Source organism: Chiloscyllium punctatum, chromosome 9 (genome assembly GCF_047496795.1).
Source record: "Chiloscyllium punctatum isolate Juve2018m chromosome 9, sChiPun1.3, whole genome shotgun sequence".
Lineage (NCBI taxonomy): Eukaryota > Metazoa > Chordata > Chondrichthyes > Orectolobiformes > Hemiscylliidae > Chiloscyllium > Chiloscyllium punctatum.
This window is the reverse complement of record NC_092747.1, coordinates 2,772,755-2,796,585: the sequence shown is the minus strand read 5'-3', so window position 1 is coordinate 2,796,585 and position 23,831 is coordinate 2,772,755. Positions and strand designations below refer to the sequence as shown.

The window sequence follows — 23,831 nt, the reverse complement described above, 5'->3', positions numbered from 1 at the left end:
ACCACTGATATCATTCCCCTGTGCTGTAACCACTCTGATATCATTCCCCTGTGCTGTAACCACTCTGATATCATTCCCCTGTGCTGTAACCACTGATATCATTCCCCTGTTCTGTAACCACTGATATCATTCCCCTGTGCTGTAACCACTGATATCATTCCCCTGTTCTGTAACCACTGATATCATTCCCCTGTGCTGTAACCACTGATATCATTCCCCTGTGCTGTAACCACTGATATCATTCCCCTGTTCTGTAACCACTGATATCATTCCCCTGTGCTGTAACCACTCTGATATCATTCCCCTGTGCTGTAACCACTGTGATATCGTTCCCCTGTGCTGTAAACACTGTGATATCGTTCCCCTGTGCTGTAACCACTGTGATATCGTTCCCCTGTGCTGTAACCACTGTGATATCGTTCCCCTGTGCTGTAACCACTGTGATATCGTTCCCCTGTGCTGTAACCACTGTGATATCATTCCCCTGTTCTGTAACCACTGATATCATTCCCCTGTGCTGTAACCACTGTGATATCGTTCCCCTGTGCTGTAACCACTGTGATATCGTTCCCCTGTGCTGTAACCACTGTGATATCATTCCCCTGTGCTGTAACCACTGTGATATCATTCCCCTGTACTGTAACCACTCTGATATCATTCCCCTGTGCTGTAACCACTCTGATATCACTCCCCTGTGCTGTAATCACTCTGATTTCATTCCCCTGTGCTGTAACCACTGTGATATCGTTCCCCTGTGCTGTAACTACTGTGATATCGTTCCCCTGTGCTGTAACCACTGATATCATTCCCCTGTGCTGTAACCACTGTGATATCTTGCCCCTGTGCTGTAACCACTGTGATATCATTCCCCTGTGCTGTAACCACTGTGATTTAATTCCCCTGTGCTGTAACCACTGTGATATCGTTCCCCTGTGCTGTAACCACTGATAACATTCCCCTGTGCTGTAACCACTGTGATATCATTCCCCTGTGCTGTAACCACTCTGATATCATTCCCCTGTGCTGTAACCACTGTGATATCATTCCCCTGTGCTGTAACCACTGTGATATCATTCCCCTGTGCTGTAACCACTGTGATATCATTCCCCTGTGCTGTAACCACTGTGATATCATTCCCCTGTGCTGTAACCACTGTGATATCATTCCCCTGTGCTGTAACCACTGTGATATCATTCCCCTGTGCTGTAACCACTCTGATATCATTCCCCTGTGCTGTAACCACTCTGATATCATTCCCCTGTGCTGTAACCACTCTGATATCATTCCCCTGTGCTGTAACCACTCTGATATCATTCCCCTGTGCTGTAACCACTCTGATATCATTCCCCTGTGCTGTAACCACTCTGATATCATTCCCCTTGAATTTTCAGTGACTCGTCACAACCACCTCAAGGATTTCATGTTGGTGGTTTCCATAGTGATTGGTGTTGGTGGCTGCTGGTTTGCCTACATCCAGAACCGTTACTCCAAAGAGCACATGAAGAAAATGATGAAAGATCTGGAGGGACTGCAGAAAGCAGAGCAGAGTCTCCATGACCTGCAGGAAAGGTGAGGATTGTGGAAGTTACCCTGCGTAGTCAGGAGGAAGAATTCCTGATGAACTTTACTCTGTAAGTCTAGCTTCATTGCAGAATGCCAGGAGCTTGGACGTTCTCCTCTTGAGTATTAGGTTTGTGGAGAAAAGGGTGTTACAGGCAATGAAAGTGGCTGATCTTGACAAAGCTGCTTAGGCATGTTGGCATTGCACCTTTCTGGATCAGGTATTTGGCCCATATCACTCCTATTATCCATTCTTAGGATTTCCCAACCCTAGTTATCCCGAGAAGATGGGTTTGAGAGTCTCCTTGAGCTGCTAGAACTGGGTTACAGAGTCCCCTTGATGAATTATTCATAGATAACCACACTGTGTGGCTTTGGAGTCCCGTACTGGCCCAGAGTGAGAAAGAGGAAAGATCTCCTTTACTAAGGAGCCATCAACGAATGTCATCTCAGGGCGAGCCAGTACATTATTATTACTCCAGTCTGACAGATTAATACTCACTTATGCTGAGAGCTGAGGGTTTTTGATGCTGTGAAGTTGCCTGGTAAGCAGTTTCTTGTGTAGGATATATCCTACACATTCTTGCACAGCTCTTGTATAATTCTGAAAATGTGTTGCTGGAAAAGAGCAGCAGATCAGGCAGCATCCAAGGAGCAGGAGAATTGACGTTTCGGGCATCAGCCCTTCTTCAGGAATGATGATGCCCGAAACATCAATTCTCCTGTTCCTTGGATGCTGCCTGACCTGCTGCGCTTTTCCAGCAACACATTTTCAGCTCTGATCTGCAGTCCTCACTTTCTCCTCTCGTATAATTCTGCCAGGGAAGAATGTTGGGGGTAATACTATGGAGCCAATGGTATGTGAAGATTACCAAACTGGACTTTTATTAGTTCAAATCCTCACCAGGGCACATTTGAATATACCTGATCACTGGTCAACTAGTAAAAGAAAAGAAACATTTCGACATGTGCTTGGTTGGGATGGAGAAGGAGGGATATGGCAAATTGGACTGGGATAATTGTGACAATTGGGCGGTACAGGCAATTTGGGCTAAAGGGCTGTCGGCCTCTGAGAGTTTAAAATAATTATCTTGTTGGACTGGAATCTGAAAGTTACGACGCACCATTTTATGATTGTTCTGCGGGAAAGGGAATGTGACCAGTCTTACCCAGTTTTGTCAATACGTGACTCCAGTCCTACACTAATTGTGGTTGAACCTTCACAGTGACTGGGAATGGGGAGTCAATGCTGACTTGCCAGTGTGAAGCCACTACCCAGCCCCAAACCAAGAACTAATGAAGAAAACGTTTTTATTCCATAAGGTCATGTTCCTGCTCTGGGTCTCTGCTTCCACATTCCCTTTGACAGACAGACTAACATCAGAGTTTGCTCCAGAGGGGTGGCCATGAGCTGTTGAAGTGCCATGAGTCATGGGGTCACAATCTGGTTCATGAATATCCTGACAGGAAGTGGAAACGGCCTTCCTCATCCAGTCTGGATGTGTATCTGACTCCAAGCTTCAGCCTGTTGGACTCTTCCCTGCTCTCTGAAATGGCCCAGAAAGCCACTCAGTCATATCAAATTACCCAGGGCCCTGGGAAAAGCTAGACCACCACCTTTACAAAGCCCCTAGAGACAGTTAATAACTACTGGCCTTATCAGCAGTTCCCACATTCTGGGAATGAACCATTCAGATAAAGACTTCTTGAATGAAGCAACAGCCATACTGCCATCTGTTGAATGACAGAATTACCTTCAAATCCGTGCTGTAAACTGAAGGCAAAATACTAATTTCACACATGAAACATTCAGCACTTTTGTATCCCTTCTGGTATGTTACCCACCTCAAAGTTAAAACAGAGCAGAATATAAATCCAGCAGATTCCTGTACACACACACACACACACACACACACACACACACACACACACACACACACGTTTTGGTGTTGAGGAGGTTTTGAACTCTTGGACCCTGCAGGCTGCAGAAGGCACAGGAGGAGCATCGATCAGTCGAGGTGGAGAAAGTCAATCTTGAGCAGAAGCTACGGGATGAGATCAATGCAGCAAAGCAGGAAGCCCAGCGATTACGGGGACTGCGGGAAGGCACGGAGAACGATCTGAGTCGGCAGAAATATGCGGAGGAGGAGTTGGAACAGGTAGGAGTTGTACGTTTCGCTAGGATCAGGTACAGTGCGATGTGTTTGGGCCGTGTGCGCTCACTGTCAGTGGACTGAAACAACTGCAAGTGTAACATTAGAAGTGGATTGGGGTGGGGACGGGCCAGGACTGGGGGTGTGGTTGTGGATCAGACGGGGCCATTGGTTGTGGTAGTCAGGACGTTGGGCACAGATAAGATCAGGCTTTGGGCTTGGCCCTTGGCGATATTGGATCTGTGAATGTACGCCTGGCATTTACATTCAGTCTCACCTGCTGCATGGAACTGTGGTGAGGAATCACAGAATTGGTGTAAGAAATTTTTAGGATTGAGATCAGAACAAATGTCTTCACCCCGAGAATGTGGAGCCTTGGAGTTCACTACCACAGGAAGCGATTGAGGCCAACAGGGAGAAGACACCGATAGGAACCGAGTTGAATGATGGGCTGTGAACACAGCAAATGACAGAGCAGATTCAAGGGACTGAATGGCCTCCTCCTGTTCCTACTTTCTGTGTAAGAAGGTGTTTGCTTTGTCCCTTGTCTCCACGCCCACTTTACTTGGGGTAACTGGAATGTGATAATGTAAAATGAAACGCTCTGTGTCTGTCACCCTCAGGTACGGATGGCCCTGAAGAAAGCGGAAAAGGAATTGGAATCACGTGGGAGCTGGTCCCCACCTGAAACCCTCCAGAAGTGGCTGCAGCTGACTCATGAGGTGGAAGTGCAGTATTACAATATCAAGAAGCAGAGTGCTGAGAGGCAGCTGAACATTGCTAAAGAAGGGGTAAGTGCTGTTTGTGAAAAGTCAGTGTCAGGTGAGAGGAGAGAAACAGGTTAAATCCAGGCAGTTTAGGGGCTGCACTGTGGCTCAGTGGTTAGGACTGCTGCCTCCCAGCACCAGGGACCCAGGTTCAAGTCCCGCTTCGGTTGACTATCTGTGTGGAGTTTGCACATTCTCTCTGTGTCTGTGTGGGTTTCCTCTGGGTGCTCTGGTTTTCTCCCACAGTCCAAAGATGTGCAGTTTAGTTTGGTTGGCCATACTAAATTGCCCATAGTGTGCCGGGATCTGCAGGCTAGCTGGATTAGCCATGGGAAATGCAGGGATGGAGAAGGGTGTTCAGTCTGGAGGGTTGGTGTGAACTCGATGGGCCAAATGGCACTTCAGGCCTGCTTCCCCTATTCATTATGATCATGGCTGATTATCCAACTGAATAGCAGGATTCTGCTTTTCCCCCACATCCTTTTATCCCTTTTGCTCCAAGTACTATACCCGACTCCTCCTTCAAATTATAAAATGTTTTGGCTTCAACCACATTCTGTGGTACTGAGTTCCACAGGCACAACACACACATGAAGGTGGATAAATCCCCAGGAAGCTAGGGAAGTGATTGTTGGGCCTCTTACTGAGATATTTGTATCATCGATAGTCACAGGTGAGGTGCCGGAAGACTGGAGATTGGCTAACGTGGTGCCACTGTTTAAGAAGGGCGTTAAGAACAAGCCAGGGAACTAAAGACCAGTGAGCCTGATGTCGGTGGTGGGCAAATTGTTGGGGGTAATCCTGAGGGACAGGATGTACGTGTATTTGGAAAGGCAAGGACTGATTAGGGATAGTCAACATGGCTTTGTGCGTGGGAAATCATGTCTCACAAACTTGATTGAGTTTTTTGAAGAAGTAATAAAGAAAATTGATGAGGGCAGAGCAGTAGATGTGATCTATAGGGACTTGAGTAAGGCGTTTGACAAGGTTCCCCATGGGAGACTGATTAGCAAGGTTAGATCTCATGGAATAAAGGGAGAACTAGCCATTTGGATACAGAACTGGCTCAAAAGGTAGAAGACAGAGGGTGGTGATAGGTTGCTTTTCAGACTGGAGGCCTGTGACCAGTGCAGTGCCACAAGGATTGGTGCTGGGTCCACTACTTTTTGTCATTTAAATAAATGATTTGGATGCGAGCATAAGAGGTATATTTAGTAAGTTTGCAGATGACACCCAAATTGCAGGTGTAGTGGATAGCGAAGAGGGTTACCTCAGATTACAACAGGATCTGGACCAGATGGGCCAATGGGCTGAGAAGTAGCAGATCGAGTTTAATTCAGATAAATGCGAGGTGCTGCATTTTGGGAAAGCAAATCTTCGCAGGACTTATACACTTAATGGTAAAGTGAAGTTGCAGTTAGATAGGATAGTGAAGGAGGTGTTTGGTATGCTTTCCTTTATTGGTCAGAGTATTGAGTACAGGAGTTGGGAGGTCATGTTGCGGCTGAACAGGACGTTGGTTAGGCCACTGTTGGAATATTGCGTGCAATTCTGGTCTCCTTCCTATCGGAAATCTGTTGTGAAACTTGAAAGGGTTCAGGAAAGATTTACAAGGATGTTGTCACAGTTGGAGGATTTGAGCTATAGGGAGGGGTTGAATAGGCTGGGGTTGTTTTCCCTGGAGCATTGGAGGCTGAGGGGTGACCTTATAGAGGTTTACAAAATTATGAGGGGCATGAATAGGGTAAATAGGCAAAGTCTTTTCCCTGGGGTCAGGGAGTCCAGAAGTAGACGGCATAGGTTTAGGGTGAGAGGGGAAAGATATAAAAGAGACCTAAGGGGCAACATTTTCACGCAGAGGGTGGTATGTATATGGAATGAGCTGCCAGAGGAATTGCTGGACTGGTACAATTGCAACATTTAAGAGGCATCTGGATCAGGGTATGACTAGGAAGGGTTTGGAGGGATATGGGCCGGGTGCTGGCAGGTGGGACTAGATTGGGTTAGGATATTTGGTCGGCATGGACGGGTTGGACCGAAGGGTCCGGTTCTGTGCTGTACATCTCTATGACTGTATTTCTCCTTCTCTTAACCCTAAATGGTTTACACTGTTTCCTTAGACTGTGATCCCCGGTTTTGGATCTGCCCATCACTGGGAACATTCTTCCTTCATCTACCCTGCCTAGTCCTGTTAGAACTTTATCGGTTTCTATTGAATTTCCCCTTGTTCTTCTGAACTTCAGTGAAAATAATCCTCATTCATCAGTGCAGCCATCCCAAGGATCAGTCTGGTAAACCTTGGTTGCACTTTCTCTGTAACCTTCCTCAGAGAAGGAGGCCGAAACTGCACATTATTCCAGGTGTGGTCTCACCAATTCCCTGTATCGTTGTAGCAAGACATCCGTGCTGCTGGACTCGAAACCTCTTGCAATGAAGGCCATCATAGCATTTACCTTCTTCACTGCCTGCTGCACCTGCAATGCTTACCTTCAGTGACTGGTGTACAAGGACAATCCAGATCGCATTGCACATTCCCCCATCTCCCAATTTATAACCATTCAGATAGATGTTTGATTTGATTTATTGTAGTCACATGTACCTGAGTACAGTGAAAAGTTTTGTTTGTGAGCAGTACAGGCAGATCACCACAAACAAGGACATACAGGTCAGAGGGTGCTAGGACAGAGTGAGGCATATAGAGTTACACTGCACAGGAGACACATCCAGCAAGATCAGCGTTATCTGAAGTTAGAGAGTCCATTGATCAGTCTAATAACGGCAGGGAAGGAACTGTTCCTGAACCTGTTGGTGCGTGTGTTCAAGCTGCTGTATCCTCTGCCTGATGGAAGAGGTTGTAGGAGATCGTTATCAGGTGGGAGGTGTCTTTGATGATGTCAGCAGCCTTTCCCCAGCAGCGAGATGTGCAGATGGAGTCCATGGATGGAAGGTGGGCGTCCGTGATGGTCTGGGCTGTGCACACAACCTTCTGTAGTTTCTCACAGTCCTGGGTGGAGCAGTTGCCACACCAGGCCATTATCCCCCCAGGCAGTCTGCTTTCATCTGTGCATCTGTAAAGGTTGGTGAGGGTCCTGATGGACATGCTGAATTTCCTGAGCTGCCTGAGGAAGATGAGAGGGTGTTGTACCTTCTTGACTGTCACATCTACATGGGAAGGCCAGGACAGATTGTCAGTTATCGTCACTGCTAGGAGCGTGAGGCATTCGCACCTCTCCACCTCAGCTCCGTCGATGTAGATGGGGGGGGTGTCCTCTTCCTGAAGTTAACGATTAGTTCTTTAGTTTTGCTGATGTTGAGAGAGGGGTTGTTCTCATTGCATCATGTCACCAAGCCCTCTATCTCCTTTCTGTATTCTGACTCAGCGTTGTTTGATATCTGTTCCTGTTTTTGCTCCCAAAATGTATACCCTCATGGTTGTTCACATTATACTACATCTGCCTTGTATTTGCCCACTCACTCAAATCACACTGGAGCATATCGACAAACTCCTCACAGCTCCAACTCCTTTTGTGTCATCTGCAAATTGAGAGATATCAATTTAGTTCCTTCATCTAAATCATTAATATATGTTGTGAACAGCTAGAGTTCTAGCAGATCTTTGAGGTACACCATTGGACACTGCTTACCTTTCTTGAAAAGATCCATTTATTCCTACCTTGTGTTCCCTTCTCCCAACCAGTTATTAATCCATCTCCATACACAACTCCCATTCACCACCTTAAGGGCAGCTCGGGATGGGCATTAATGCTGACTGGCCAGCAAACCCCACATCCCATGAGTAATTTTTTTAAAATCCCATGTGCTGTAATTTTCATGCTACCTTCTTATGTGGGATTTGTCGAAAATCTTCTGGAAGTCTAGATGAACCACACCCAGTGGCTCCCCCTGGTCAACTTTATTCATTACAACACTGAGAATTTCCATAGATTTGTCAAAAATGATTTCCCTTGTGTGAAACCACACTGACTATGTCTAATCCTGCCACTGTTTTCCAGGTGCTGTGTTATTAAATCTTTGAGAATGGAATTTATCCACTTCTCTCCACAGTTTACCGCACTGTCGATGTCAGACTGACTGGTCTATAATTCTGTTTTCTCTCTGCCTCTCTTTTTGAATAGTGGGGTTACATTAGCAACCGTTCAGTCTGTACGAACTGATTGGAAGATGACCACCAGTGCATCCACTATTTCTAGGGCCCCTTTCTTTGGGATATAGACTATCAAGTTTTGAGGATTTATTGGCCTTCGCTCTCATCACGCGCACACCTTCCCCCCCCCCCCCCCCCCCACCGCCGTCCAAGGCCCCGAGTGATTTACCTGCACCTCCACATCTCATCTATTATGTCCATTGTTCCCGACGTGGTCTCCTCTCCATCAGGGAGGCAGGACACCAACTTGCAGAACGTTTCAGAGAACATTTGCAAAAAACAACCCCAAGGCCTTGTGTCCAAACACTTCACCTCATCTTCCCAATTTCCCCCCCTCCAACCCCCCCCCCCCCCCCCCCAATGACATGCAAGTCTTGGGCCTCCTCCACCACCAAATTCTAATCACCCAACGCCTGGAGGAAGAACGCCTCATCTTCCGTCTTGGGATCCTCCAACCACACAGGATCAGTGTTGATTTCATCAGTTTCCTCATTTCCCCTCCCCTCACCTTATCCCAGATCGAACTCTCCAAATTGACACTGTCCTATCTGTCCATCATCTTTCCCCCCATCCACTCTACCCTCCACCTCCATCTACCTATCACATTCCCAGCTACCTTCCACCCCCAGCCCCACTGACCCCCCCCCTCCCATTTATCTCTCTGCTCCCCCCCCTCCACCCCCATCCCACATTCCTGATGAAGAGCTTATGCTCGAAACGTCGACTCTTCTGCTTCTCAGATGCTGCCTGACCAGCTGATGCTTTTCCAGCACCACAGTTTTTGTCTCTACACTCCCATCAATTTTCCCAACACTGTTTCCTACTAATAAGGGTTTTCTTCAGTTCCTAACTCTCACTAACCCTTATGTTTCCCAATATTTCTGGTATGTTATTTGTATCTTCCTTTGTGAACACAGAACCAAAGTATGTATTTATTTGGTCAGCTATCTGTTTGTTCCCCATTATGAATTCCGCTGTTTCTGACGGTAAGAAACTTGTATTTTGGATCATAAGTATAGGAGCAGAATTTGGCCATTCGACTATTAAATCTGCTGAGTCAATTGATCGTGGCTGATATGTTTCTCTACCCCATTCTCCTGCCTTCTCCCCATAACCGTTGACACCCTTACTAATCAACAATCTATTTATCTCGGTCTTAAATCCATTCAATGACTTGGACCCCACAGCCCCCTTGGTAATGAGTTCCACAGAGTCCCCACCCTCTGGCTGAAGAAATTCCTCCCCATCTCAGTTCTGCAGAGTCATCCCTTCACTGTCAGGTCCCAGTCTCTCCTACTAGCAGAAACTTCTTCTCCATGACCACTCTACCCAGGTTTCTCAGTAGTCCATTAGTTTCAATCAGAACGACCCAGAGTCCTCAACCACTTTGCATTTCGAAATGCAAAACTTGCGCCCACACCTCCCCCCGTACTTCCCTCCAAGGCCCCAAGGGATCCTTCGATATCCGCCACAAATTCACCTGCACCTCCACACACATCATCCATTGCATCCGCTGCACCCGATGTGGCCTCCTCTATATTGGGGAGACAGGCCACCTACTTGCGGAACGTTTCAGAGAACACCTCTGGGACACCCGGACCAACCAACCCAACCACCCCGTGGCTCAACACTTCAACTCCCCCTCCCACTCCACCAAGGACATGCAGGTCCTTGGACTCCTCCATCGCCAGACCATAGCAACACGACAGTTGGAGGAAGAGTGCCTCATCTTCCACCTAGGAACCCTCCAACCACAAGGGATGAACTCAGATTTCTCCAGTTTCCTCATTTCCCCTCCCCCCACCTTGTCTCAGTCAAATCCCTCGAACTCAGCACCACCTTCCTAACCTGCAATCTTCTTCCTGACCTCTCCGCCCACACCCCACTCCGGCCTATCACCCTCACCTTGACCTCCTTCCACCTATTGCATTTCCAACGCCCTTCCCCCAAGTCCCTCCTCCCTACCTTTTATCTTAGCCTGCTGGACACACTTCCTTCATTCCTGAAGAAGGGCTTATGCCTGAAACGTCGATTCTCCTGTTCATTGGATGCTGCCTGACCTGCGCTTTTCCAGCAACACATTTTCAGCTCTGTATTGTTTGTATGCCAGGCAGAAACGAATGACTGTTGCAGTTCGCCCATATGCTCTACTATTGCCTTCCTATTCATAGAGTCATAGAGATGTGCAGCACAGAAACAGTCCCTTCAGTCTAACTCGTCCGTGCCGACCAGATATCCTAACCTAATATAGTCCCATTTGCCAGCACCTGGCCCGTATCCCTCCAAACCCTTCCTATTCATATACCCATCCAGATGCCTCTTAAATGTTGTAATTGTACCAGCCTCCATCGTATCCTCTGACAGCTCATTCCATACACATACCACCCTCTGTGTGAAAACCTTGTGCCTCGGGTCCCTTTTATATCTTTCCCCTCTCACCTTAAACCCTGTAGGTTTTGGACTCCCCTACTCTGGTCCAGTCCTTCGGGTTGGACCAAAGGGTCTGTTTCCATGCTGTACATCTCTATGACTCTATGTCAGAGCTAATATCCTTCCTCACTATGGTGTGTGAGACAATACAGGGATTTGAACACACAGGGTAAAAATGACAACTCTTGAAACCAATGTTGTTTAAGCTTTGTAAAAAGTTTCTTTAACTTGATAGTGAACAGATTTTAAACTCCAACTGAAGTTACACTCCAAGTCACAGGGCACTGGTCTGAAATGTTTAAACCAAATGCTGGGGAAAGGGGGCTGAAAGTGAGCCAAGCGACATTCTGAATACACAGTGATGAGCTTGTCTGTTGCCTTGACTTGACTGTGCTTTCAAATCGACTAAAACAATTGCTTGGAGAGGATCCAGTGCAATTAAGAAAGGGGAATAAATACTGGCCTCGCCAGCAACACCCACATCCCATGAATGGGTTAAAAAAACACCCAAGGCCACAGGAGAAAAGGGTACACTTATTAAACATTTTCTACAAAAGAATGGCTTAGCTTTTAGGGTGAGGGCTTTTAGTTTTTTTTCATTTGAGGCAGTTTATTACCTACTATGAGTGTACTATTGTTTTGTTTTGCATGTATTTCTTTGTCTTGAGCTGCTGCAGTGGTATTGTGTATGGTTACCCACAGGCTGCTAGGGAGTGAGCAAGCTCCTGGGTTCAGACCCGGTGACACTTGTTTCCAAGTCAGGATGGTGTGTGGCTTGGTGGGGAACCTGCAGAGGGTGGTGTTCCCATGTATCTGCTGCCTGTGACCTTCGTGGAGGTGGTCATGTGTTGGAAAATACTGTTGGAGGAGCCTTGGTGGATTTCTGTCTGATTCTGAGAGCTCACTGCTCCTTTTTAATCTCACTACCACTGAGTCCCAAACAGCTGCACTTCCAGTCTGACTGCTTCAGCCTTTTGATAGTGCAGTCTCGATCCTGATCAGTAATGCTGTGATCCCCTGTCTCCCTCGAGCCTGATCCCCTGTCTCCCTCCTTTCCCATCCTACAGACCGGTGGAATGACGTCCTCAGTCCCGTCCCGTCTCCCCCCCCCGCCCCCCCCCCCCCCCCCCCCACCCTGCAGGTTACCAGCTGAGTTTCTCAGGCTGCTCTTTGCTGGGTGTGGTTCTGAGCCAAGGGTCACCCACATCTCTTTGCCTTGCCCACCCTCAACCCCCTTTTCTGTCCCAACAGGCAGAGAAAATAAAGAAGAAGAGAAACACATTGTTTGGAACCTTTCACGTGGCACACAGTTCTTCGCTGGATGATGTTGATCATAAAATACTATCGGCAAAGTGAGTATGGACCAGTGGAGGGAGAGGAGGTGCTGCTGGTGGTGACAGTATTCCAAGAGTATGGCATTGTATTGAACCGTTCTGTGAAGTAATCAGCGGAGACAATTTGGGCAGCAAGTGTCTACAGACAGTGACCACAAGTCAGCAGGAATACTGAGATAGAGAGCTAACCCCATGATTCAGATCTCACTGTGTCTCTAGAGCATTAGTATGTAAGCATGATAGTTGGTGTTGGGCAGTTTGATATAAGGGGAATCTGCAGCAGCTCTGGCCGCATTAGTGGTTAATGACTTGCTGCTCAGTGTAGTAGCCAGTTCCGTGAGGATCTTCACTAGTGGATCTTAGCCACTGTAAGGTGGGCTTTCACAGCGTCAACTGTGAGAAGTTCCCATAATTCAGCAGCATGCTGCTTGGGTTTCAGAGGTGACCCTTTAATTATTCCGGTTGATGTTGCCTGGGGTAACCTGTCAGTATTGGAAGTGAACTTCCTGCTCCTGAAGTACAGTAAAACCAAAGGAGTGATGCTGCGTGTGACGCCATGTGACAATAATGTGCTATCCAGGAGGAGCATGTTCAAGGGATGAGGAGAGGGAGTTTCCCACTGAGCTGTAGGATGTGGGTCTTTGGCAATGTTACTCTCTCGGAGAGTTGATGCAACTGAGGATCTCTAGAATGTATGGAAGTAGCTGTGGGTGATAGTGACCTGTGTCTACATGGGCAGGGTGGGGGTGTTGTTCTCACTGGGAGTATGTGGTTGTGTATTAGCTGCCGTTTCTCTTTGCAGGCAGTCTCTGAGTGAGGTTACAGCAGCTTTACGGGAGCGCCTTCATCGATGGCAGCAGATCGAGATGCTGTGCAAATTCCAAATTGTCAATAATCCTGGCATCAGTGCCCTGCACTCGGTGCTGAACGTGGATCCAAGCTGGCTTGGACAGGCGCGGTCCACTCCCACACACTTCATCCTTACTGATGATCTAGACGATATGGAGGAGGAGTTGGTAACTCCAGTCACTCTCCAATGTAAGTAACAAGAACAACTTACTTAATGCAACAACCGTTAGCAAAAGGCCATTTGACACATCCCACCATCTCCCTCAACACCCTAACAGCCCTCTAACTTACCCTCCCACAATCTCAGCCACTGAATCCCACTGTCTCATGTTTTTGGTTGGTCTCTTCATTAACTCCAGAAACACGTATATTTAATCAGCCACACGCGTATTTAGTCAGCCGCATTCCATTTAACTGCTTTGATATCTATTCACAATTTACTCTGTAAAGACAGTAACTGACAGGTGTTGACTGGATCGTTTGTGATGGGCTCCAATTTGGCACAGGATTGTAATGGAGGAAAATTCTAATCCTGGTCTACCCTTTTTGGCAGTTTCCGCTCTTCCTATTCTAACATTTTTTACAGGAGTCTTTGTCTTTAAACCCTTCGATCTCTTCACCTTCCCTTACGTGAAGCTAACCACTCCATCTAAACCTCAGGAATCCTGTCCAGTCTCTCCTCCTCCCTTGCTGGCTCTCTGTTGTCCAGATGTTTCCTGGAAAGCACTAGTAAAGGTGCTGGATAAATGCAGGTTATTGTCTGGACTGTGTGAGGTTCTTATCTCTTCCAGTAAGAGCAGTGTTTTGATTGAAGAGTGAGTTGGAGTTGATGAAACTGTGATTTCACCTTTTGCCCTGGTGTGGGCCTCCCTGCTAAGAAAATTAATCATGCAAACATGAATTCTTTCTTCTTTCCCATTCTTCCTTCCTCCATATGGTCATGTTTCTCATTTACATTTGAAATATTTATCTTCTACTCCCTTAAAAGGCACACTGGTTCTTGCCTGAACTAGTACCTAAAAATAAGGAGCAACATGAGGATACTCAGTCCTTCAGCCCAGCTCTGCCCATTCAGTAAGATCTGATTGTAACCTCAATGCAACATTCCTTCATCCCATGTTTATCTTTCATCCCCTTGGGAACCAAAATACTATCTAACTATTTGAAGATTCTGTATCCACTGCCTTTTCAGGAAGGGAATTCCAAAGACTCTCAACCGTTTGAGAGAAAAATATTCTCTCAGCTCTGTCTTAAGTCAGCAAACCTATATTTTGATCCCTAGTTCTAGATTCTCCCTCCACAACCACCCAGTTAAGTTCCCTCAGGGTCTTACATGTTCTGATGAAAGGCTTTTGCCTGAAACGTTGATTTTCCTGCTCCTCGGATACTGCCTGACCTGCTGTGCTTTTCCAGCACCACTCTGATCTAAACCCCTGTCTTACATGTTTCAGTTGAGTCACTTTTGACTCTTTGAAACTCCAGAGGATACAGGCCTAGTCTGTCTAATCTTTCCTTATAAGGCAATCTGCTTATTCCAGGTATTAGTCAGGTACACCTCCTCCAAAGTGCTTCCAGCTAGAGGTGGAGCAATTAGCATTCCTCAGTGTAAAGAGGTGTCCGCTATTTTCACTCTGGCTTTGGACACAGCACTCAGTTAGAGAAGGCTTCATGTTGTCGGACTCGCTTCCTCCCACCATCCATCACTTCTCCACCAAAGAAAGACTTCGGCCAAGCCCCCTCCTTGTGTTCTCACTTGCTGTGGCCAGTGGGGGATATGATTATCCATGTATTCACAACCTGGTTCTTTCTGTGCTGACTTTACCAGTTCACCTGGTGTCACTGCCCCAGCATAGAAAGAGGCTGTGCAGCCTGTCTTGTCTTTGCTGGGTGAATAAACGAGCCAACTACCCTGATCCCATCAGCCAGCACCTGGTGCACAGCCCGACAGGTTACACTGCTTCAGGTGCAGATCCAAATTGGTGGAAAGTTTCCTTCTCAACCACTGAACAGTGCAACGGATTCTGGGAACACCCCACCCTCTGGGTGAGAAAGCTTTTCTTTATGTCTCCTTCTTTCAAGCAGCCTCCTTTGCCCCCTGGTAGCTGACCTCTCCTCTTGGTGGAACAGGTCTTCAAGCCCCTTATTATTTTGAGCACCTCACTTAATTCAGCCCTCAGCCTTCTCTGCTCCAAGGAAAGCAGTCTCAGTGTTTCTGATCCTTCCTCCTTTGTCCTTTTTCCACATCAATTCTGTCCTTCCTACAACTTGGTAGCCCGAATACACAAGCCCAGCTCTGGCCTAACCAATGTCTCTTCCATTTCCAGCCTTACACCCCTGATCAATAAACACCTTCTCTCTGTAAACCCTGCACATGCTTCCTTTTCAGATACTGACCCAATTCCTCTTGAGAGCATGGATGAAAGCGAGTATCAGGCCATTAGCACTCACATTCCACCGTCACCATTGCTCCTAGTCACCTAATCAACCTGAGCTTCTCCAACCTAACCTTGTTATTAAGTCTGCTCATCCCTGGAACCATTTCATAAACCTCCCCTGCAGCTTCTCCCGGTCGCTTCCTAGAGTGTGGTGACCAGGACAGTACTCTAGTTATTGTCTAATCATAATCTTATAAATGCTCCACACAGCCTCCCTACTTTTGTACTCAGTGCATCTGAGATCCCATACACTTTGCTAACTCAAGGGCAGTTAGGTATGAGCCCTGAATGCTGACCTAACCAACAGTGCCTGCACCCCACGAACAAATAGGAAAAATATTCATCTCTCAGAATGTCCTCCTAAGATCGATCCCACATCCCTTTGTCCCTGCATACTCCTTAGATCTGGGCCATTTGCTCTCTGTCACTTCTCCCTATCTCTTCAACCAAAATGCAACATATCTCACTTCCCTGTGCTAACTTCCATCTGTCACTTGCCTGGCCAATTGCTCAGCCTATCTGTATCCAGTTGTGGTTGAGTGGTATTATCCTCACCATCTGTAACTTCACAAAGTTTGATTTCATGGTCAGATTTTAAGATTTCACTCTTGTTTTCCAATGTTCAAGTTATTTATATCCATCAAAACGATAGTAGTTCAGCACTGACCCTTGGGGAGCCAGGCTCTCCATTATGGTCTAGTCTGGAATGTAGCTATTTATCAAGACTCGCTGTCTTCAGCTGTTTTTTAATCCAGATTGATGTTGATCTTCCACTCCACAAGGTTCAAAACCAGAGCATTTGGGTGGGTGTTAGCAGTATTTAAGGTTACTTTGTCTGCACTCTGTCTCTGTCGTGACTCAGTGTTGTTGTGAGTAGTTGGTCCAGTGAAGCACTGGGGACTGTCCCTTAACATCCCTGTGTATGCATCAGCGGCAGAGCTTAGTAATGTCTGAGTAATTGTTACAAGTGATTTTGTTGCTCTGACAAAGGCATTCACTAATCCCTTTCTTTGTAGAATGACTTTCCATTATTTGGTAGAGTCTGTTTTATTCTCTGTTTCTGCTCTAAAACTCATCCTCAATCTGGTTATGTGTCAGGAAAGTAAATGGCTAGCTAATTATTTAGCCTCCTGCATTCTGCCATCTCCTGTCTGGCTGTCACCAATAACCAGTTCATTGACATTGTTTTTCTGTTTGCACATCCATGTCTTTGTGGTGATTTCAGCCATTTATAGCACTGAATGTGGAAAGCCCTGACCATCACCTATTTCTACATTATATACTCTGCCTTGCAAACTGAAGATTGTATCTAGGGAGAGCAGTTTAAACAGCACAATCCACTCATGATCTCCGTTTAAAAAACATGTTTAAAATTACTCAAACTGATCCCTAAATGCTGCTTTAAAAAAAGACTTCAGAGGCCATATTTAATCACTGGATCTGTCATTCATTAAGTGCATTTGTCTACAGATACACTTGTCTCCAGAGCAGTGGTAAGATAATGCAAGCCAAGCACACTCAGTACTGGCCCACATTTCCTTACAAATGCCCTTTAGCACATGAATGTTGTGTATCAAGTAATCCTGTATCACACAGCTTAGTTCTTACACCTGATTTAATGTCCCAGTCACACTTAATGCATGAACATGTTTGCTAGGTTTGGGGAGTAGATTTAAGGGTGTCATGATTTAAGGGGTGGCCAAATTGCTGACTGTATTGTGTGCAGTATGTGAATATGTTCCTTTTTTCTTTACTGGATTGGCATTGGACCAGATATGGCATGGTTAATGGATCAAAGAGTCACTGATCGCTCCAGGACACCCCTGGATAATCTTTCAACATGGAACTCCACTGGTTTGAGATTATATATATCTCTCTTTCGTTTCTTATTCATCACTTCTGCTCACAAAACCAGGCATGCTGTGCTTCCTGACTCTCTGCAGGTTGTGACCTTTGAGCTCTATCTTTGCAGAAAACTTCTGGATGAAACAACTTACCTTCTCATTTTCAGTTTTTCATGGGATGTGGGTGTCACTGGCAAGGCCAGCAGTTATTGCTCAACCTTAATTGCCCTTGAACTGAGTGGCCAGCTTGGCCATTTCAGAGGGTAATCACCAATATTACCAGAGGTCTGGAGTCACGTGTAGGCCAGACCAGGTAAGGACCAGTTTTCCCTCAGCTGTGATGGGTGTAGTTGCTTTGAGGTTGGCGAGACAACACGCATTTGCTTGTGGTTCGTACAAAGACCTCAGAGATCTATGTAGAAGACAGTGAGGTGCCGGAGGACTGGAGGGTAGGAGGGATATTCCGGCTAACTACAGACCAGTGAGCCTGACTTCAGGCCGTGGTGGGAAAGTTGCTGGAGAAGATACTGAGGGATAAAATCTATTTATATTCAGAAAAGAATGGGCTTATCAGTGATAGGCACATGGTTTTGTAGGTGGTGGGGGGGGGAGATCGTGCCTTACCAACTTAATAGCATTCTTTGAGGAAGTGACCAAGTTGATAGATGAAGGAAGAGCTGTAGATGTCATACACATGGACTTTAGAAAGGCATTTGATAAGGTTCTCCGTGGTAAACTAATGGAGAAAGTGAACTCACATGGTGTTCAGGGTGCTCTAGCTAGGTGGATAAAGATCTGGTTGAGCAACAGGAGACAGAGAGTAGTAGTTGAAGGGAGTTTCTCAAAATGGAGAAAGGTGCCCAGTGGTGTTCCACAGGGATCAGTGCTGGGGCCACTGTTATTTGTGATATACATAAATGATCTGGAAGAGGGCACTGTTGGTCTGATCAGTAAGTTTGCAGATGACACGAAGATTGGTGGAGTAGCAGAAAGCATAAGGGTCTGTCAGAGAGTACATGAGAATATACATACACTGGAGAGTTAGGCAGAGAAGTGGCAGATGGAGTTCAATCCAGGCAAATGTGAAGTGATGCAATTTGGGAAGTCTAATTCTAGAGCAAACTATACTGTAAACGGAAGAGCCTTGGGAAAAGTTGATGAGCAGAGAGATCTGGGAGTGCAGATCCATTGTACCCTGAAGGTTGCTGCACAGGTGGATAGAGTGGTCAGGAAAGCATATGGTATACTTGCCTTCATCGGACGGGGTATCGAGTATACGAGCTGGCAGGTAATGTTAAAATTGTACACAACGTTGGTTCAGCCGCATTTAGAATACTGTGTACAGTTCTGGTCGCCACTTTACCAAAAGGATGTGGACGCTTTGGAGAGGGGGCAGAGAAGGTTTACGAGGATGTTGCCTGATATGGAAGGTGCTAGCTATGAGGAGAGGTTGAGTAGGTTAGGATTAGTTTATTAGAAAAAAGGAGATTGAGGGGGACCTGATTGAGGTTTACAAAATCATGAAGGGTACAGACAGGGTGGATAGAGATAAGCTTTTTCCCAGGGTGAGGGATTCAATAACGCGAGGTCACGCTTTCAAGGTGAGAGGTGAAAAGTTTAAGGGGGATACACACGGCAAGTACTTTACATAGAGGGTGGTGGGTGTCTGGAACGATTTGCCAGCAGAGGTGGTAGAGGCAGGCACGGTAGATTCATTTAAGGTGTGCCTGGACAGATGCAGGAGTAGGTGGGGAGCAGATGGATACAGATGCTTAGGAATTGGGCGGCCAGTTTAGACAGTAGATTTGGATCGGTTCCGGCTTGGAGGGCCGAAGGGCTGTTCCTGGGCTGTAAATTTTCTTTGTTCTTTGTTCTTTCATTGAGTTAGCTGAAACGCAGCAGCTTTCCCCTTGTAAAGGCCCTGTATGACCCAGATGAGCTTTTATGACAACTGATGGCGCCATTACTGAGAATAGTTTTCAATTCCAGCATTTTTAAGTTAATGGATTAAATTTAGATTATCACCAGCTGCCACAGTGGGGTTTGAGTCTGTGTCCCTGAACATTTGCCTGGTTCTCTGGATTAGTAGGCCAGCTACGTTGCCACACCAACAGCACTGCCCCTTTGCTGGGGTTAATTCTGCATGACGTCACTGTGCAACCTAGCACTGGAGCAGCGATCCAGATAGAGAGCAAAAAGCCCACCACAAAATATCAAAGTGAAAGGAACTGCACCGATTTCAAATTGTTGCAAAATTCCAACCACTTGAGTTGAGGCCTTCGATTGAAGGAAGCCAGTCAGTCAGTCAGTCAGCCGTCCTTACTCAGTCTGGTTCTGTCTTTGACTCCATTCCCGTTGCTAAAGTGGTTAGCTGATTGTTAGCTGTCCTCTGAAGTGGCCCAGCAGGGTCGTCATACCAAAGTTGTTTCACCTTCTCCAGGCAGTGGTCAATTGGCAATAATTATTGTCACTGCCAGATGTGAGTCATTTCTGACCAACTCCAAATGGCCAGGAGCAGGTGGTTTTGAGCTGTCGAGCTGTACTGCTTCAGTCTGTGTAGGATCCCTCAGAATGCCGTTAGCGATAGAGCTCCTGCTATTGGAATTGTACCCGTCCAGGCAAGTGGGGAATATTCAATCACACCTGACTTCGGCCATGTAACACCCAGCAACCCGGGGGTTACTATTAATCAGAAACTGGACCAGCCATATAAATCCTGTGGCTGCAAGTGCAAGTCAGAGGCTAGGAATACTGCAGCGAGTAACTCACCTCCTAATTCACCAAAGCCTGTCCAGCATCTACATGGCCCAGTGGTTCTGAAAGGCAGCAGTGCGTATCATTTACAAGATGCTTTGCAGAAATTCACCAAAGGTCTTTAGACAGCACCTTCCAAACCCATGACCCATTCCATCTAGAAGGACACAGGCAGCAGATACATGGGAACACCACCCCCTGCAAGTTCCCCTCCATCCTGACGTGGAAATATATCACCATTCCTTCAGTGTCACTGGGTCAAAGTCTTGGAATTCCCTCCCTAAGGGCATCGTGGGGATATCTATAGGCATGTCAACCATCAAGAAGCCCCCCAGCCACCACCACCTTCAAGGGGAACTTGGACAGGTGGTAATTGCCAGCCCATAGTCAGGGGTAAATGTAGGGGAATGGGTCTGGGTGGGTTGCTCTTCGGAGGGTCGCTGTTTACTTGTTGGACCAAAGGGCTACTATATGGAATCTAATCTAATCTAATCCAATTTCTCATGAATGACTACAGAAAAATATAGTGAGCAGGAATTGGAAACATTAGCTGAGTTGCTTGCCACAGAATTCCCAGCCTCTGACCTGTTCTTGGGGCTACAGTATTTGTAAGGCTCGTCCCATTATGTTTCAGTTTGAACTCACCTCTTTCCCCCCCCCCCCCCCCCCCCCCCCCACCTCCCACCTAAATTCCCAAAGATTCCAATTTCCAATCTTGCTTTGGCTTCTTGATGCCACACTTGGTCATCTGTTGGGTTGCTGTTAGGGGCAGTCACTTCCACCTCATCTTTTGGGATCAGCTGTATTATCCATGCTGGGATCAAAGTCAGGAACTGAGTGACTCTGACAGAATCCAAATTAAATGTCAATGAGCAGGTTAATGCTGACAGAACTCTGGCAACATCAGTCATTGGAAAGATATTACATTCATTATACAGGATTTAATTGCCGAGTGTTTAGAAGTACCGACTGTGATTTAAGCAGAGTCAGCATGGCTTCATGAAGGGCAGTTCTACCTGACCAAATTCATTAGAATTTTTTAGCAGGATAAATAATGAAGAATCAGTTGATGTAATATATTGGTATTTCCAAAAATCATTTAATAAGATAACCACACATTAGTGTACTTAATAAGATACAAGCCCATGGTGTTAGAGGTATTGTATTACCATGAATAACTAATAGAAGACAGAGAGTTGGGATAAGGATGGAAACCTTAAACCAGTGGAGTGCCCCAGGGATCAGTGCTGGGGCACAATTATTTAGAATGTATGTTAACGACTTGGATGAGGAAAGTGAATAGACTATCACCAACTTTGCAGATATTGCAAAAATAGACGGGAAGGCAAGTGGTGAGGATGGCACAAGGAGTGGGCAAGGACTTGGCAGATGGAATATAATGTGTGGGAATGAGAGGTTTTGCACTTCCTCAGGAAGAACAGAGGGACTGAATATTATTTAAATGGAGAAAAACTGCAGTATAGAGCAGTTTGGGAGTTCTCCTTCATACGTCACAAAAAGCTAGCATTCAAATTCAGCAGATAATAGGGAAAGCAAGTGAAATGTTAGCATTTTATTTCAAAGGGAGTAAAATATAAAAGTAAGGAAATCTTGCAAAAGCTATAGAAGGCAGTGTCAGACCACAGCTGGAATACTGTGAACAGTTTTGGGCCTGTTATCTAAGGAAGGGAATTGGAGGTAGTCAGGAGGCGATTGACTAAGTTGGTCCCAGGTGGGGTTGAGTATGTTGGGCAGGTACTGATTGGAATTTAGAGGAATGGTTATTATACCTCATTGAAACAGACCAGATTGTGAGGGACTTGACAGGTTCAATGTGGACAGGTTGTTTTCCCTTTGTTGAAGAGTCTTCTCTCGGGGTCACCAGTTTTCTCTCTCTGTCTGCCTCACTCTCTGTTAGCTCTCGCCACCACTTTGTTCTCCTCACTGTTTTGCTGGCTCTCGCTCTGTCGTCACCTTTTCCTCCCTTGCTGACCCTCATTCCAAGTCACAAACAGAGAAACCCCCTTCCTAAAGTGAGGTGAATGGTGTCTTTTCACAGTTCAGAATTAAGCTGATCTAGTGGTGCTTTTTTTTTGTCACTAACAAAGCCTTTTCCACAGCTCGGTCAGCACCGGGCCCTGTCATGTTGAAGCTTTTGCGCAATAATCCGCCTCTAACAGCACGTTAGCTCTGATCTGGTCACTGTATGTCCACAGTATTTGTATAGTGACAGGAGGAAGGTGTTAAGAAGGTTCCTGGTAGAGTTTCCCTTTCTCCCACAGCCCTGTCTGTGGTCTGAGTGACACTGGTCTGTTCACAGTAAAGGCTGGACTCTGACCGGTAGCTGCAGCACCCTCACTGTGAAGGGCCATTTCTATATTATTTCATGAGCAGGAGCTGAGGAGGTTGGCCCACCTGCCTTGAGCTCTGTGTGTACGTGCTGCCCATTTGTGAAGTGAGAAGAGTAGAGGCTGTGCCTCTCTTCGGTGGCACTGGGTCTGGTGTTTCCCAATGGCACAGCTGATGGGAGACACTGGCCCCTGTGACGCAGCAGTCCTCCATTAGGTGGCACTGGTGCCAGGTCCATTGGGGATTTAGTGTTGAATTTGGATTGGTGCATTGGGGATGGACAAATGCCAAAGGGTAATGAATGTAGGCAGACATGACAGCATGGGACTGGCACTGGGGGCAGAAGGGGGTGGGCATTTGGGGCCTTGGGCAGGTAATGATGTTTCCTGTGCACTGAGTGTTTTGTTCTATTTTCTCTCCTCACAGCTTCCCTCAGCGTGCACCCATCTGTTCGCCAGCGTCAGGTTGACTCTCAGCACGCTGCTGGCTCCCAGAGGTTGGTAGAAGGTTTTATTCCTGGGCAAAGTGAATCTCTCCCATGGAGCAACAGGGCATCTCTCCGCCGTATGCAAAGTCTTTCCTATATCTGTCCCTGCTCTGATGTGTTTGGACCTGCCTTATCCTCCTCCTGCACTCATTCTCACTGCTTCCATCATCCCTCTCACCATCTGGAAACCATTCCTGACCTTCCCCCTCCTGATGTCCTTGATGTCTCCACTGGGATCCGTGTGCGGACTAGAAGTCATGGGTACTGCACTTTTCCTTTTGTTCCTGCCTGCCAGACTGGCTTGCTCTGACTTGCAGCTTGTTGCTGACTCTGAGAGTGTGTTTCTGTGTGTAGCTGTGCAGTTCATCAAGGTGCCAGTAGCATGTGTGCAAACCCAGCTCCACGCTGCATGGTGTGTTCTGAACAATCTTATGTGTTTATGTCTTATCCCAAGATTGTGTTTGGGGTAGTATGCACAGTTCTGTTTGTACAGACCCCTGCTACCAGGCTCTCCTTTGTATAGGATGCAGTGCTTAGACCTATGTGTGTCTGGGTTGCTGCATCAGTGAATGAGTATGTGTCCATGTGTAGTCACCATAATTCGGTTAGGTTTAGTTGTTACAATCTCTGTAGTGAACGATACCATTTAAAATGTGAAAGAAAAACAAATTGCTGGAGAAACTGAAAGAAGTCTGATGTTGGTG

At 46.5% G+C, this 23,831-nt stretch overlaps 1 protein-coding gene across 3 annotated transcripts in view; it reads left to right on the top strand.

The window, feature by feature from the left end:
• stim1b (stromal interaction molecule 1b) overlaps positions 1 to 23,831 on the top strand; it is a 153,493-nt gene that overhangs the window by 102,716 nt on the left and 26,946 nt on the right. The window contains exons 6-12 of one of the 3 annotated variants that reach the window (XM_072576700.1): positions 1,392 to 1,569; positions 3,542 to 3,719; positions 4,337 to 4,504; positions 12,327 to 12,427; positions 13,212 to 13,447; positions 17,467 to 17,547; positions 23,067 to 23,388. In XM_072576700.1, coding sequence (XP_072432801.1) covers positions 1,392 to 1,569; positions 3,542 to 3,719; positions 4,337 to 4,504; positions 12,327 to 12,427; positions 13,212 to 13,447; positions 17,467 to 17,547; positions 23,067 to 23,388 — 1,264 coding nt within the window. The remainder of the gene's footprint in view (positions 1 to 1,391; positions 1,570 to 3,541; positions 3,720 to 4,336; positions 4,505 to 12,326; positions 12,428 to 13,211; positions 13,448 to 17,466; positions 17,548 to 23,066; positions 23,389 to 23,831) is intronic. The other 2 variants (XM_072576698.1, XM_072576699.1) reach the window with 2 other exon arrangements.